The sequence below is a fragment of the Petaurus breviceps genome, unplaced genomic scaffold (genome assembly GCF_028583685.1).
Source record: "Petaurus breviceps papuanus isolate PSGF00001 unplaced genomic scaffold, PetGlider_PUasm1.0 90743, whole genome shotgun sequence".
In the NCBI taxonomy this organism is placed as follows: Eukaryota; Metazoa; Chordata; class Mammalia; order Diprotodontia; family Petauridae; genus Petaurus; species Petaurus breviceps.
Window position 1 is genome coordinate 13,610,964 of NW_027187332.1, and position 18,262 is coordinate 13,629,225.

Genomic DNA, 18,262 nt, shown 5'->3' on the forward strand with positions numbered 1-18,262 from the left:
TCTTGGTTCTGGTTTAAATTAGTCAACCAATTCTAACTATGTGTGTGCTGGACATTTTCATTGTTGTATATTTCAATAGAATGTAAACTCCTGGAGGGCAGGAACTATTTTTGTATCTCCAGCACCCAGAATGGTGCCTTATATATAGTAAGTACTTAATAAATATTTGTTGAATTAATAAACAGCATGAATTAAAACTTCTAGTTTGAGTTGATTCCCAAATGAATGAAAAAGGCATTAATTAAGCACTTACTATGTATAAAGGGTTGTGCTAAGCCCAGGGAGGTTACAACAAATAGAAAAGCAAGATAATCGCTGATCTCTGGGAGCTCAGCTTTTAATGGGAGAGACGAAATATATAGAAGATTTTATCTGCATGTCAGATAGAAGGGTCCCATGGTCTTTAGGGAGCCGCAGCAAAGCAGGTGGTAATGACCAGAGGTGTTATGAGGTTCAGATGGGATACTGGATATGAAGCACTTTGCAGATGTTAAAAAGCGGTATAAATGCCAGTTTTTATGATTATATGTTACTACTTATTGTTACTGTTGTTATTGTTATTATTATTAGCATGAAGTCTGGTAATAACTTCCCAGAACCTTCTACTGTATTCCTGATGAGATCAAGTTATGTTCATAGAGTGTGCTAGTAAATGTTTAACCATATTCTAAAAAAAAAAAGTAAGCACAAAAACTTTTAACTTAATCTGCATTATTAATATTTTCTTATCTATAAATTGAGTCCTGATTTGTAGCCATTGCTGATTTCTGAAGTGTAAATGTTCATACTAAAAATTTAGCAATAAGCTCTCTGGCAAGTTGGCTAGAGCTGGTTTCAGCACATTCCTGGGAATGTTTCTTCTCTAATATAATTTCCACTGATAAAATAATCTCCATTTCTAATGTTGAACCATTTAACAGTGCCAAGGATTTTGGTGGCAAGAACTTTCTTTTCTGGGTCTTCAATGTCTGTGGCTGGAGGCAGAAGCAGTTCTCAGGCTACGTTTTAATGTGGATTGTGTCTCAGGATGAGGACTACTGGGCTAGAAGCATTGCTATTCACAAGATTCTTGGGCTGTGGATCCTGAGATGTCTCAATTCATTGATTCACCCCTTATAAGCACAGCCTAAGAGTGTTGGTGATAGATGCTTAATGAAATTATCAGCAATTAATTATTGAGATTATCAGCAACTGAACTAAAAAAAAAACAACCAACCAATTTCTACTAAATTCCTAAGTTTAATGGGATTTTTTTAGTATGAACATCAAGTGAGACATAAAATAAGGAGATATATGTTCACTTATTCATCACTGTTATGGAAGATGTGAGTTCAAACAAAAGAAGAATTTCCTGTTGATAAATATTTCTCTTCCATTAACTGCATTGAGTACTGGAAACATCTCAAAGTCTCCTCATTGAAAATCACAGCAACTGGGAGGCTAGGTGGCACAGTGAGTAGAGCACTGGCCCTGGAATCAGGAAGACCTGAGTTCAAATGTGGCCTCAGTCACTTAACACAGCCTGTGTTAGCCTGTGACCTTGGGCAAGTCATTTAACCCCAATTGCCCTCCAAAAAGCAAAAAATAAAATAAAATAAAATCACAGACTGATCTAATCATTCACACTGGTAAAACAAAGAAGATGAAAAATTGCATATCACCCATGCAAATTAATGGGCAGCAAACTGGGTTGAGAAGGGGTAGGGAAGGGGACTGGGGGAGATAGAATAAGATAGTCTATCTACTTCCATTTTCTATTATACCTGTTCTCAAAAATGTTCCATACCATTTCTCAAGCACAATTATTGGCAGTATGTTACAGGTTGTTTAAGGCCACCATGCATCCTTTCTATTGCTTATAATCCTGACTCGTCCACTTGCTACCTATATGACCTTGGTCAAGTCACAACCTCTCTGAGTCTCATTTTCTTCATCTGTGTGATGAAAGGGAAGGATCCCTAAGGTTCTTTCCAAATCGATACCCAGGATCCTATAATCACAAATATTAAAAGAAGACCCTCAGTCAGGTGAGTGGATCCTTTATAAAAAAGACTTCCAGGCTTTCCCCCAAGATGGCCCTGAAAGCAAAGAAGGAAGCCGTTGTCCTCCCCAAGACAGAAGCCAAGTCCAAGGCTTTGAAGGCCAAGAAGGAGGTGCTGAAGGGTGTCCATGGCCACAAAAAGAAGATCCAAACATCCCCTACCTTCTGGCGGCCCAAGACACTGAGACTGCAAAGGCAGCCCAAATACCCTCGGAAAAGTGCCCCTCGAAGAAACAAGTTTGATCACTATGCCATCATTAAGTTTCCCTTGACCACCGAGTCTGCTATGAAGAAGATTGAGGACAACAACACCCTGGTCTTCATTGTGGACGTCAAAGCCAACAAGCATGAGATCAAGCAGGCCGTAAAGAAGCTGTATGACATCGACGTGGCCAAGGTCAACACACTGATCCGGCCCGATGGAGAGAAGAAGGCCTATGTCCGTCTTACTCCAGACTATGATGCTTTAGATGTTGCCAACAAAATTGGAATCATCTAACTTACTGTGTCCAGCTGTGTCCCATTCCACCTACAATAAAAAGTTTTCCAGAAAAAAAAAAAGACTTCCAGAAAGACAGAAACAAGAACCCCCCAAGAAGAGACAGTGCATGCAGGGGAAGAAGAACCCACACAGAAAAAATTAGAGTCCTTCAAAGCACCAAAGTAAAGCACTCCTGGCCTTAAATATCAAATATGATTTCATTTCTTATTGAGTTGAGCTTGATTTAGTTATAATAACATCATCCTTTTCCATGTGAAGTTACTTTCATGATTAATTTTAAAGAAGTCAATACCTTCATGATTGACAGAGCTAGACTTGAAGCCAACACACCTGGGATAAAATCCTGCTTCCTACCCTTACCACGGAAGTGACCTGGGGCAAATCCCTTTACTCCTACAAGCCTTACTTCTCTCATCTAGAAGATGAGTATGATAATACTAATACCACCTACTTTCCTGGGTCTACTGCACTGTAAACCTGTAAGTATGATGTTAATATGAGTTGAGTTGTTGTCTATCTTATTGCAGGGTAGGGAGTTGCTCTGTAAATATCTGTCAACTACATTTCAAATACAGAAAAATCTGTGTTGGTTTTTTTCCTTCTGAAATCTCACATCCAGACTTTTCTTTTCCTATTCTCATTGCTACTACTCTAGGCCCTTATCACCTCATGTCTACAGCCAGGGGTCCAGAACCTGCAGCCTCGAGGCTACATGTGGCCCTCTAGGTCCTCAAGTGTGGCTCTTTGCCTGAATCCAAATTTCACAGAACAAATCCCCTTAATAAAACAGGCCACAGGTTCCCCAACCTGGTACACTATTGTAATAGTCTCCCAGCAGTCACTCCTCTGTCCAGTCTTTTTTTTCCCTCTACACTACTCTTATTTAAATATTCCTTTCTAACTAACAAGGTCACTCTCCTGCTCAAGAAACTACAACAACTCTTATGATCAATTATTTTTAAAATTCACCCCTTCCCCCCCACACCCCATTCACCTAAGTACCATAGAATCCCTCACTCTTTTTATTTCTGCCACACCCAGCATCTCCCGTCTGGTTTTCTGTTGCCTCCTCTAAACTGCAGAGTATTATTGGAAAAAGATGGGAAATTATTCTGATTTGGTCTGCCATTTAATTTCAGCTGAGCCCTCAAAGCTATTTAGCAATTTTTTTTTATCATCATTTGTTAACTCCTTATCATATTTCCCACAACACCTGTTACAAATCTTCACCACTACCCTCAAGGTGCTGTTCTTTCTCCCATTTCTCACTTTCAGCAGGTGACCATACCATTTACTTTATAGAGACTTTAAATTTTCCTTCTCTTTCCCTTAATAATTTTCTGTATCTTCATCATTTGATCTTTGACTTTTACCTTGGACGAAATCGTTCCTTCCCTCCACCTAAGGTTAACTCATCCATCTTTTCTTTCTTTCCCATTTTCTCATAATTCCTACCCTTGCTCTAATAAGTATCCCCTCTTTCTCTTGAATTTTCAAACTATCTTTCCCCTGGATCCTTCTCCTCCAACAATAATAATCATAGTAGCTAGCATTTACATGGTGCTTTAAGGTCTACAAATAATATCTCTTTTGTTCTTCACAATAGTTAGTGTCTAAGGATAAATTTGAACTCAGGTCTTCCTGACTCCAGGTCCAGTGCTCTATCCACAGGTCATCTAATTGCCTCTATATAAAAGCATATATTGTCATTGTTGTTATTCAGTAATTTTTAGTCATGTCTAAGTCTTCCTAACTTTTGGGGGGGACAGGGGGAGGTTATTGGCAAGGATACAGGAATGGTAATTTCCTTCTCTAGCTCATTTAACAGATGAGAAAACTGAAGCAAACAGGGTTAAGTGACTTGTCCAGAGTCACACAGCTAATAAGTGTCTGAGGTGAGAGTTTGAACTCGGTTCTTCCTGATTCTAAGCCCAGGGTGCTATTCACTTTGCTACCTAACTGCCTATATCTATATCTATACCTATATCCATACACATATATATCCATATACACACACACACGTATGTATGCTTCCTCTGTCCTAAAAAATATACCTAGATGCTGCCACCCCCTCAAATAATTCATCTTTTTTTCCTTTTGCTGTCATGCCTTTAAATGAATTGTCAATATTTATCACTCAGTAGAGTAGTCCACTTTACCACCCACTCACTCTTTTTAAAATTCTAATGTTAGATTTATTTAATATTTTGCTTTTCCCTGATTATACATAAAAAGAACTTCAACATTTGTTCTTAAATTTCTGAGTTCCAAATTCTCTCCCTCTTTCCCCACCCACTCATTGAGAAGGCAAGCAATTTGATAAAGGTTGTACTTGAGTGGTCATGTAAAACATACTTCCATATTAGTCATGTTGTAAAAGAAAACATAGTCCAAGGAAAACCCCAAGAAAAATAAAGAAAAAATTTAAAAGTGTGATTCGATTTATATTAAGATTCCATTATTACTTTCTCTGGATATGGATAGCATTTTTCATCATAAGTCCTTCAGAGTTGTCTTAGATCATTGCATTGCTGAGAATAGCTAAGTCATTCACAGCTGATCATCTTACAATATGCTGTTACTGTATATAATGTTCTCTTGGTTCTACTCATTTCACTTTGCATCAGTTCATGTAAGTCTTTCCAGGTTTTTCCAAGAGCATCTTGCTCGTCATTTCCTATACCCATTCACTCTTAAGTCTGCATTTTGTCTTTCCCTTGACCTATGCTACTGAATCTATTCTCTTAAAAGCCATCAATGAACATATTCATCAAATCCCCCTCAGTTTTCAGCCTTCCCTTCTCTATAACACTGGATACTATTGACCCACCCTCTCTTCTTCTCCTCTGAGTTCCATATGTGTCCTCATTGTCTGACTCTCCCTCTTCTTCAAAAATGAAGCATTCTCTTCTTCATGATGCCTTTTCTAACACTACCCACTGCTAGTGCCCTCTGTCCCTAACTCCTTGTATTCATTCTCTTTATATATCTTTTGTATTTGTCTATTTATTTTTTTCTCCTATCGGAATGTAAACTCCAGGAGAGCAGGGACCATTTCATTTTTTGTGGTTACATCCCCAGCACCTCACACAGTACCTGGCAGGCACATGGCAGACATTTGATTAATTCATTAATTCATGCAGTTCACATTTATTAAGCACCTACTACAGGCACTATGCTAAGCACTGAGAATACAAAAAAAGCAAAAGCTAGTCCCTTACCCCAAGGAGCTTCCAATCTAATGGGGGAGACAACATGAAAACAAGTATAAACAAAGCAAACTATATGCAGGATACATAGTAAATAATTTTTTAAAACAGAAAGCATGGAATTAAGAGGGTTAGGGAAGGCTTCTTATAGAAGGTGGAATTTTAGGTAGATCTTGTTGATTGACTGACTGACTAGATCCTTCTACTCTTCACATTTCCCTATCTCTGCGTCCTTCACTGATTCTTCTTTCTTTTCTCCCTGCTCTCAATAGTCTTTTTTTGTTTTCCAGTCTTTTAATTTTCTCCCTTTAGAATTGATTCATGCCCATGACTTCAACCTCTAGACCAATGATTTCTATATTAATGTCTTTAGTCTGATCTCTCTCCTGATTGCCAGGCCACATTTCCAATGGCTTCCTGACAATTGTCCTACTAAGACCTAAACTTAAATATAGCCTCTCCCTTCCTCTTCCCCAGTAATAACTCTTCCTAACTTCTCTGTTTCTGTTAATGACATCACAGTTATTCCAGTCCTTCATGCTTCGGGGGATCAGTCCAATTAGTCTAACATTCCTTTTCTTTTACCTACTATATACAATCAATGCAAGAGTTTTGTTGGTCTGCCTATTAATTATTTTCCCCTTTCTCTTCTATTTTCAACAATAACAACTGAGGTCATATACTCTCATCATCTCCTACCTGGCCTGTTGCAGTAACTCTTTACCAAGGTCCCCAATTCACAAACGAATACAGTTCTGCTACATCACAGACAGATTAATCTTCTGAAGAACAGCTCTAACTATGTCCTCAGCTTGAGAATCTTCAATGACCCTCCATGTCCCACTGGAGAAAATCTAAACTCCTTAGTCTAGTAATTATTTTGTGAAGTCAAACTAGGCCCTCTATTGCCTTAATTCTTAACTAGTCTTTCATTAAAGAACAGGTATTGTCTCAAGCAAACTGAGACCTGGGAAAGACCAAGATCTCCCACTGCACCTTGGGGCCATCACCAGTTGTTCTAACCCAAGTCTTGTCACTGGACTCTGATGACCCAGGGGGAGAGAGTGAGGCTGATGACTCTGCACAGCCCTGCCTCACTTAAACCCAATTTGGAAGAGTCAAGACACCACCCTCTTGATGTCATTGGTCCTCTTCAAGAACAAAGGATGAATGACAACAACGACAGTAACCTAGACACTCCAGACTCTGGCAACAATCCGCCTTTCCAGTCTTATCTCTTGTAACTCCTTTATGCTACCTTCTAAGAGCAGGTGTTCACAATCTAGGGTCTGTGAACTTGTTTTTAAAATATTTTGATAAATATATTTTCATTATAATTGTTTTTCCTTTATGTGTTTCATTTTATGCATTTTAAACATTCAAAGAAGGGGTCCATAGGCTTCACCAGACTGCTAAAGGGGTTTATGAAACAAAAAAACCCACCAAAACCCTTCTTTTTTTACAATTCAACATGGGAGCACCTAGGTTTTACAGTGGATAGAGCACTAGCCCTGGAGTCAGGAGGATCTGAGTTCAAATCCAGCCTCAGACACTTACTAGCTGTTTGATCCTGGGCAAATCCCTTAACCCCCAGTGCCTCTTAAAAAAAAAGAGACAATACTCACCCCTAATATTTACTAGCTGTGTGCCCATAGTCTTCTCTTGAGTCTGTTTCTTCATTTGTAAAAATGAGATTAGCTGTGCCTATAGTCCTTATATTCAGAGTTGTTATGAGACTCAAATGAAATTAAATATGTAAAATGTTTTGCAAACCTTAAAGCACTATATAAATTTCAGTTATTTTTAGCCAATCAGAACCAGAGGATAAGTTCCCTAAATGCCCTCAAGCCCCATATTTTCTCATGCCATCACCCATAACTCAAATGCCCTTTCTACTATCCCCACCTATTAAAATCCTACCCCTCCTTCAAGGACCAGCTTAAAGACCACCTTGCTCACATTTTATCCCTGAAGCCATATATAACCTCTCTTTTCTCCTAAATCCTATCATACATTACATCATAGTCATTTATAATCCACTACCTCATGCGATTTCCCCTGTAGGTTGTACTCTGCTTGAGGTAATATCTTATTCATCACTGTATGGCTTTCAGTGCCTAGCTCATTGGTTTCTTTGCATTGGTTTCTTTGCTTGTAGTAGGTGCTCTATGATCATTTAATTAACGAATGAAAGAATGAATGCCTTTTGATCAAGTCCAAATTCCACTAACAACATTCAAGTTTCTATGTAAGCTGGCCACGCTCAAAAGGAGACTCACTGGATTTTGATTCCTAAGATTTGGGTGAAAATCCTGAAAATCTAACTAGCTATGTGACCTTGAACAAATCTTATCAGCTCTCTGAGTTTCAGTTTTCTCATCTGTAAAAAGGGATAACGCTTTCCCTTACCGGATATATTAAGAGATTGTTTCAAGTTGATCAGTGGAATAACATTTGTAAGTATTTTGCAGCATTTTGTAGCTACATACATATGAATCATTACCCAAACTTTTTTCTTACCTTTATAACTGTCCCCTCTGTTCCAGGTGTCTTTTCTGTTCTCACACCTCACACCATGCAATGTCCTTTGTTTTTATTGTTTATCCTATTAGGAATGGGATACTTTGCTGGCAGTTAGGTGATGTAGTGGATTGAGCACTGGCCCTGGAGTCAAGAGGGGCTGAGTTCAAATCTGATCTTAGACATTTATGGCTATGTGACTCTGGGCAAGTCACTTGACCCCTATTCCCTCAAGGAGGGGAAAAAAGAATTGACTATTTCTTCCATCTTACCTGTCTTTTCTGGCCTTGCTTCCGTCACAAAGCCTTTCCCAAATATTCTAACTCAGATTAATATCTCCCTTTTTTTCTGAATTAGAATGAGTTCTTTCAGTTTAGCATTTATTTTGTATTAATTACTTTTGCCTCTTCAGTGATACTGTGAATTTTCCCTGTAGCACCTAGCACAGTCCTAGGCTAAGTAGGAACTCATTAACTATTTATGTAAGAGGTTGAAAGATACAATTTTCAATTTCATTGATTTACAGAATTCCCTCCATCAAAGTAAGTCAGCACCTTTGAAGGCCTAGAGCACAGAAAAATTAAGTTACTGGCCCAGGATCATACAGCCAGTATTTATTTGTCGAAGGGAGGACTCAAACTCAGATATTCCTCTGAGACCAGCTCTCTATCCAAGCTCCATGTAATCTTTAATTCATAGCAGAGGAAGACTAAAACATCAAACCTTAAGTAGAATTTCTTCAACCTGATCAAATTTATTACATTGTTTTTATTCCAAAAGTTACACTTGGTGACATTTTAAATTATTGCCTCTTTTTTTTTTTTTCCATTTCCTGGCTTTGATTTTATTTTGTTTTGTTTTGATGTCAGACAGTGAAAAGACATGAGAAAAACAAATTGGTCTCACAACACAGTAACAGATTCTCAATCCTGGGGAATACAGCATCAGCTAACAGTGAAGCCTCCCCCTTCCTTTTTTTTTTTTTTGTCTAAGAAAAGCTACTCTTCTCAGGGAAAAATAAACTAAAACATAAACTACCATTAGGGATAAAAAAAAAAAAAGATTGTAGATAGCTGGCAAAGGGATTATGTAGTGCAACAGGATGAAATAACCCTTAGTACCAAAAGCCAGGACAACTAAGGATCAATTACACACTGAGCCTCTAATGATCTTCTTACATCAAAAGCCCTTTCAAGACATAGCAACATACCTGCCCTGCAAAGACTCCTGAACCAGGGGATAATGTAATCATCAATACAATATCCTTTCTCTTTTGTGAGTCCTTTTGAAAAAGCACAGCAGAGTAGTGACTCGGGTTTTAAGTGTCATTTCAAACAATACCTTGAAACCATAATGCAATCTTACTCCTCAAATGTGCATGATTTACTCTCTTGGTTGGTACACCTGGCACTTCTGGTTGCTAACAGAATAAATCTCTGATTTTCTTTCTCTCTGCTCTCTCACTTCTGGCCTGGCTGAATAAGTTGCAAATCAGTTGAACTTACCCTCCTTTTTTTGTTTTGTCCCAGGGTCGGGTATTTGTTTGTGCTTTATCTCCCCCTACCTCTTAATAAAAAGAGTAAACTAGTCTGCCTGTGAGAGTATTGACTGTGTTAAGAATGCTGGATTGTGTTGCAAAGGAGTTCTGGCCTGTAATGTTATCACTCAGCAGGACTGGAGCCCATCAGAAGGCACATGGTGTGCCATGACGTAGCTGGTCTTAGACCACAAAAGCAGACTTTTCTCTGTGAATTAGACAAACCACACAAAAGGCAACAATAGCTAGCATAAACACCATTTAATACTATTCACAAGCTATTGAAGAGATGGGCGTTGACTAAGAATTGCAGCAAAGCCAGGACATTGTAGTCAGATGAAAGGAGGCCTAATGAACAGGAAGCATCATTTGAGCAGGCTGACAGTAACCATATAACTGCAGGATTGTGGGACTGGCATTTACCCCATGGGTCTTTACAGTCAGAAAAAGAAAGAGAAATGAAAGCATATAAGGAATCCTCTTTGTGGGCACTTAAAGCCCATGAAGCAACACAAGAAACTATACAATTGTCTTTTCAAGACTCGTCTGTGCTTTAGATAATTATGAAAAAGAAACATTTGGGGTGTGCTTACGATATAGATTCTGTCGCCCACTGGGAAAAAAATATATCTATCTATGTGAACAGATGAATATTACAGCAAAAATGAATTGATTTTAAGTTAACTTCACTTTTTAAATGTGAGAAACTAATTTGTACTAATTTAGTCTAGCCATAGTCATTCAATGCTCTCCATTTCTCATTTCCTGTGACCTCTCCATGAATACTATATAACCTGACCAGAAATCACCACAAGATTTATCAAGTACACAAAAATGTAGGCAACCAAAAACAAAATGGAACCTTGATAATAGAATATTTGTCTTAAAGGTGGGAGAGGGAAGTGGTCATTTAATTGTGCTATGCTTAATCCTAAAACCAAATTTAAAAAAATTTATCAGGTCATAATGATCATTTTTTGGTTTTTCATGAGTAACAAGTATTGTTGGGTTACCAATCTGTAATGCAGAGTCAAGGAGCCCTGGTCAGGAGGCTTCAAGAAGATTTCATAGCTTTTGAGAAGTGAAAGGATCAACTGGATTCTAGACCAACTCTCTTATTTTCCAAGTGAGGAAACTGAAGTCCAGAAAAGGTAAACAACTCTTTGTGACCCCATTTGGGGTTTTCTTCGCAAAGATACTGGACTGGTTTGCCATATCCTCATCTAGCTCATTTTATTTTATTTTATTTTTTTAAGCAATTGGGGTTAAGTAACTTGCTCAAGGTTATACAGCCAGTTATTTCTGGGTGTGGTGCGAAGTATCTGAGCCCAGATTAGATCCCAGGTCATCTCGATTCTGGGGCCGGTACTCTTACTCACTGTGCTACCTGGCCGCCCCTCTAGCTCATTTTAAGGATAAGGAAACTGAGGCAAATAAGGTTAAGTGACTTGCCCAGGGTCACACACCTAATAAGTATCTAGGACTGGATTTGAATTCAGGAAGAAAAGTCTTCCTGATTCCAGGTCTGGCATTCTGTCCACTGTACCACCTCGCTGCCCACTAGATAGTAGTATCTAGCAATTACCAGAGTGAGGTCATGAACTTGGGTTTCTTAATTGTCTAATTCTTTGCAGAAACTTACCATATGAAAACTCCACTTCTGAGTTATAATTTGGGAGATAATATTCTAAATTATTTTCTTTTTGCAGTGTTACATCTGAGTAATGAGACTCTTAAGATACTCACAGGAGTGGGATCTTTCCCAGATCACATCTCTGTTCTATACCTTCCATTTCATACCTTTGAAGTCTTCATTTATTTTTTATCTTGCTTATCTTCAATCAATTTACTGCTGTAAGGGGGGGGAGCAGACAGAGAGATGGAGGAGGAGCACTTTTAACAAGTCAAAGATATATTTGTAAGACCATAAGAGCTAGAACTGGCAGCAGCAGTGGTCTGCTGAAGCCCCTTTAAACCAGAACCAACTGTTAAATTTTCAGTGTGAGCATTTACACATTGGAAATCAGTAAACACGACAGATCAGGGTTTGCTGTATTGTTTTGTTGATTGTCTAGACTTAAGGAAATATGAATAAGAAGATTAAGCTTTAAAGTATGTCACAGGTATGTCTACCCCACCCCACCCCCCAGCTGACTGTTAAGCATTTACCAGAATACGTCAGACTAGCAGAGACAAGTCAGTCAACAAACATTTATTAAGGACCTACTATGTGTTGGCTTATGCTAAGTGCTGGGGATATAAAGAGGCAGAAGACAGTTCCTCCTTGCAAGGGCCTCACAATCTGATGGGACTACAGAGATCTCCTGGGGCAAAGGTATCAAAAATTAAGCCTAAGCATGCAGCTGACAACACTCCTGAGTGTGGCCCCAATCAGATTAATGTATAATTGGGAAATATTTAACAAAAGAAACAAAACTACAATAAAGCATAAATTATATTGCATTTTTAAAGTGTCAATATGTAGCCCATAGGCATCCTTATATATGGATTACTGAACCCCTTTTCTATTTGAGTTTGACACCAGTGATTTAGCCCAACCCTTTTTTTTTGTCTTTTTTTTGGAGGGGGGAAGGCAGGTCAGTTGGGGTTAAGTGACTTGCCCAAGGTCACACAGCTAGTAAGTGTGTCAAGTGTCTGAGGCTAGATTTGAACTCAGGTCCTCCTGACTCCAGGGCCAGTGGGTATTCACTGTGCTACCTAGCTGTCTCCCAACTCTTTTTTAACAGAAAAGTAAATGAGACCCAAAGTTGCAAAATGACTTGCCCAAGGTCACATAGGAAATAATGGCAATGCAGGTATTCAAAATCCTGGTTTTCTGTCTTTGATTTAAGAAACATTTATTTTGTGTCTTCCATATGTAAGGTATTATACTATTAACTGATTAAGATGCAAAGTTTAGATCAAAGGATTATATATTGAGTTGGAAGGGTTCTTTAAAACTATCTGGTTCAACTGTCATATTACAGATGAGGAAACTGAGGCAAAAAAGAAATTAAGTGACTTGCTCAAGTATTTGGGGTGGGTTTTGAACACAGATCTTCCCATGCTGCCCTCATGAAGCTTATAGTCTAGTTGTAGGGAAAGACTCACATCAATATCTTATAATACAATCAGGTTAAGAGAATAAGAATGGAATGAACAAAGAGCTTGTTCCAAGGGAGAAAGGTCTTTAGGAGTGTGGAAATTTGGGGAAGTCTTCCTAGAAGACATAGCATTTGAGCAAAGTTTTAAAATATAGGTGGAAGCTCATTAGCTGGAGAAGGGGCCTCAGTTTCCCCCATCTGTAAAATGAGGAGGTTAACCTAGATATGTCTAGGTCCCCTCCAGCTCTAAAGTTCTATGACTTTGGGTCCCAGCATAATATTTAGGTGCTGATGCTAATGAACAGGTCCTGGATTATTCCATTCCTATAGAAGCCAATAAGATCTAGTATGTCACTTGGCCAAGACCTATAACCCTAACTTTAGCTAACATCTTTCAGATATGAACTACAGGGTTCACAGTGAGGCCAGGATAAAATAGTGTGGACAGATCATTATGTAATGAAACGTCAGAAAATGAGCTCTGCTGATATCGGGTTAGCAGGTCCGTAGCATCCTTTATGGGTGTATTTATACTTGTATTTCCTATCTCACAGGTTGGTTGTGAGGAAAGGTGCTTTGTAACTTTAAAGTGCTATAAAAATGTCAGCTATTACTCTTGTTGTTATTATTATCCTCATTCATTCATTTACTCAACAAATATTTATTGAACAAGCATCACAGAATTTCTGACCTGGAAGGGCCATCCAATTCAATCCATTCCAGAACAAGAATCCCCAGTACCACATAGTAAGTATCATGGGAAGCATAGAGTGTTTAGAAAGGCTAAAATGATCCCTGCCCTCAAGGAGCTTTTGATTTTAACCTCTCTGGGAATCAATTCCCTAATCTATAAAATAGAGGGAGTTGAACTAGATGACCTTTAATGTTCTTTCCAGATAGCAATATACTAGAGCCAACAGCTAAAAACTATCTGGTTCAACTGTCATATTACAGATGAGGAAACTGAAGCAAAAAGAAATTAAGTGACTTGCTCAAGTATTTGGGGTGGGTTTTTTTCAGTAGGAGTATTTACACCTTGGAAGTAAGCAAACGGCTGCAAATCAGGGCTTGACTTATTGTTTTCTTGATTGTCCATCTAACCTTAAGAAAGTGATGAAGAAAATGTTAATGATGCAATTAAACTTAAGTGTGTCCCGCATGCATTTATTTCTGGAGAGCCAGTTGTTAAACATTTACTGACATACACCTGACTCCAGCTTTCAATCAGTGCACCTATTCTTAATCTAGGGGAGACGAGATATCAGCACAAATAACTTTGTACTGGAAGCACATCATATTATCTAGACGCTGCTTTGCACCTAGCTACTGCGGTCACTTTCTTTCTCTCTCCTGCTGAAATATCCCCAGCTTTTTTGTACTCTTTTTCAGGTCAGGAAAAACAAGTGAATAGTAAAGGAGGCAGAAGAGATAATAACTGAAGAAAAACAAAGCAGAAGATCAAGCAGGAGGAGCCCATTCTTTCCTTTCTGTTTCCCCTTTCTCTCTTCTATCTTGTCTTTTCTGTCTCGGCTTGACTTGTGGCTACAGCCACAGCTGTGTATCTACACAGTGGATTAAACATACATTTTATCAGGATTTAAGACGATAAAGTGACTATTAATAACCAGTCCCAGGCTCACAGACAGTCTAAGACTTAGAGGAAGAAGCAATCTTAGACATCTTCTAGTTCAGCTTCCTCATTTTAAAGATGAGGAAACTGAGGCCCAAAGAAATAATGGGAAAAAAAGCATTAAGTGCTTACTATGTGCAAATGATACAAATATAAACGTGAGAGAGTCACCGAGCTCAGGGTGCTTACAATTCTAGGAAAAGGAACACAGGTACGTGAGGTGGGTAGAGGCCAGGCCTGGTAAGTAGATCCACAGAGAATTGAACTGATGCACCCTATGGTATAAAAATGACAGTACTGATTTAATTATAGTTCCAGAGCCGCAAGGGGAGAGATTAGGGAGTGTGCCGAGATAACATCGGTAGTAGCAGGGCCAAAGTCTGAACCTAGCTCTCTGACTCCAAATTCTGAGCTCTTCCTGCTGTACAACACAGGAAACTGCAATGGTGACCCTTACCTGTATGATTTTAAACATGCTACCACTCATTTTCTTGTGCTTATAACCTTAGGGACATTTTGTAGAGCAGCTAAATGGTTTCCAAGAGATAAAAGATGGTAGTTTGCAATGGTGATGCACATTTCAGGGGAAAGGTAGATGTATTTATTACATTTCTCATGTATTATACTGTGGCAAGGGTTCAAATTAACTTTCTCTAGATGTGGGATTTGCCTTCATGAGAGTTAAGGTTCCAAACAAGCTCTGAACATACCCTGAAAAAGCTTTGGAATAATAATAGGCAGAAACTCTGTAAAAAGGTTGTCTGGTAAAAAAAAAAAAAAACAGAACTGTTTTTTTTTCTTGAGATTCCCATACCTATTACTGCTTCTTCACTAAAGCCCAACCTTAGGGCACTATTCAGATTATGCCTATGGCTGTCTATCAGATCAAACTCCAGAGAGGTAGCAAGTAGGCATTCTCCTTCTAAATCACAAAGGGAATTTTGCTCTTAATTTGAGAGTCCCTGGAGTCATTTAGAGTCCATAAAAAACTCTGCCTGGGATGCTGATATATACACATCAGTGAATGGGCCTCGATGCCTAAATTTCCTTATTCTAAAAGGCACCTCATTTGGTTTTTATTAATTATTTAGGCTTATGTAGCAGGAGAGCATACTTAATAATAATAGCTAACATTTATGTAGAGCTTACTGTATACCAGACACTATGCTAAGTTCTTTACAACTATCTCATTTGGTCCTCACAAGAACCCTGGGAAACAGGTGCCATTATTGTCCCCAGATGAAGAAACAAAGACAAGCAGGTTAAATGACTTATCCAGGGTCACATGGCTAGCAAACATCTGCATTCAAATTTGAAATCAGGTCTTTCTGACTCCATTCCTGGAACTCTAATCACTGTATCACCTAGTTCTAATATTGTATCATAACCAGATAACAGTTCATTATAGCAAAAAAAAAAAAGTGGATTAGGTGAGAGAAAAACTAAAAAATTTGCCAGGTAGGATCAGAGCCATTAAAAGAGAAATAGATTAAAAAGAAATGCAGTTTTATTATTTTTATGTAAGTAAAACTCAAAACTAGAGATGTTACCTATCTGTGACCCTTGTGATGTGACCCTCAAGAGCCAACTTTAATCAATAAATTAAAGACTCCCCAAATAATGTAGCAATTCTTACTTAAAAGCATAAGGTGAAACTACAAATAAAAGAGTACATGGAAATATGTTCATTGTGAGTATAAACTCCAAAATATATGTTTCTAGGATATTTTAAACAGGTGTTCTCTAGAGGCCAAACATCCCTACTTCTTAGTAATTTGCTTAGCAAAATTATTTTTTATAGATTCTGCAAAAGTAAATTTCAACCCGTCTTTTCTAAATTATTTCAAATTTTGAATCCAGTCTTTACTGTTAATCTCTTTGACAACACATTAATATGGCCAGATACTTATCAAAGATAAAAAAAAGTCTCTTCTAACACATTTTATCATGTTCCACATTATCCCTCTACCTAAAATATGAAAACTTACCCAGCCTCCAAATCCAAGCCTCTAAGACTAGTCTAAAAGGTTATACAACTCTGAAATCAGCACCATGATATCAGGTTGAAAACATTAGTAGTAACAATGTGAAAATCAATAAACCCCCAAATCCTGGTTACAGACAGTTTTGTAACATGCATTGTATGTGTATGTATATATTGCCCAAAGTCATAGTTTTTGAGTTAAGTGTCCGAGGCTGGATTTGAACTCAGGTTCTCCTGACTCCAGGACCGGTGCCCTATTCACTGCGCCACCTAGCCGCCCCTGGGATTCATGATTTCTTCAAAGCTTGGGTGTATGGGAAATGTCAGGGACATATAATCAGTCAATAAACATTTATTAAGCACTTACTATGTACCCAGTACTGTACTAAGATTAGGGATACAGAAAAAGGCAAAAGATAATCCCTGCCCTCAGAGAGCTCACAATCTAATGGAAAAGATGACAAAAAAAATAGGTACAAACAAGCTACATACAGGGAAAATGTGTTGTTGAGTCATCTCAGTTATGTTTGATTCTTCATGAATTATTTGGGGTTTTCTTGGCAAAGATACCAGAGTAGTTTGACATTTCCTTCTCACTTTACAGAAGAGGAAACTGAGACAAACAGGGTTAAGTGACTTGTCCAGGGGTAACACAGTTGTAAGTGTCTGAGGTTAAATTTGAACTCAGATCCTCCTGACTGCAGGGCAAGCACTATACTGCATTATGTAGCTGCCCACAGGAAAATAGTACATAATTAAAAAGAGAAAGCACTAGAACTATTGTTGTTTCTTGGTTGGTTGGTTCACCCTTGGTTTTCAAAGAGGACCAATGAAATCAGGAAGGTGATGTCTTGACTTGCATGTGAATTGGATTAAGGGAGGCAGAGTTGTGAAGTGTGTGGCCTCACTCTCTCCTCCAGAGTCATGTATGTTCAGTGACAGCACAAAAGTCAAGACTCTTTTTAGAATTAAGGAAGGTGGGGAAGGGCAACAAGGTGGCACAGTGAGTAGAGCACTGGTCCTAGAGTCAGGAGCATCTGAGTTCAAATTCAGCCTCAGACACTTGACACACTTACTAGCTGTGTGATCTTGGGCAAGTCACTTAACTTCAATTGCCTTGCCTTCCCCCTTCAAGAAAAAAGAAAAGAAAGGTAGAGAAAGACTTCCTGTATAAGATGGCATTGATAGCAAGTTACAGAAAGGGAAAGGGTAGGCATTCTCTGGCCACATTTTAACGAATGTAACATGTCCATCTCTAACTTTATACTAGTTAGGGACATCTGGCATTTAAAATGGCCTTATGGCACTTAAAATGAAAAATTTAATTGAAGTCTTGATGGACTTTACTCTCTTTGTTATTATCCTTGTCTATGGACTTTCGTTTTGGAAAACAGCTCTCCTCTACCTTGGTGGCTTGGGTAAGTGGATATGTTGAGCACTTATTGATGCAGGGTTAACTAGAAAACTGGCACATTTGGCAAGCTCAGCTTTGCCCATGTTCTATAATGACCAAAGAGGCAAAATTTCCTGAACATCTATATTCTGGAAGATAGTGTTTCCTTTTTTCTCTGGAGTAACATCGAGGGAGAGAATTGCAATCTGCATAAGGAATGAAGGGGGAGATCTCTTCCCCCCTCCCCTCTGTTTGGTTCTACTATGAACAAGGGCTTACAGATAGGGCAGTGTTGGCAGCTTTCTTTCCGTCTTTCCTTGTGGCTTGCACTGAGAGTCTTTA

The 18,262-nt window shown here is 38.5% G+C and overlaps 1 protein-coding gene across 1 annotated transcript; it reads left to right on the forward strand.

The window, feature by feature from the left end:
* Nucleotides 1-1,997: 1,997 nt before the first annotated feature.
* On the forward strand, nt 1,998-2,546 carry LOC138145658 (large ribosomal subunit protein uL23-like). The gene has a single exon (XM_069067321.1). The coding sequence runs from the start codon at nt 2,073-2,075 to the stop codon at nt 2,538-2,540; it is 468 nt and encodes a 155-aa protein (XP_068923422.1). The 5' UTR covers nt 1,998-2,072; the 3' UTR covers nt 2,541-2,546.
* The last annotated feature ends 15,716 nt before the right edge of the window (nt 2,547-18,262 follow it).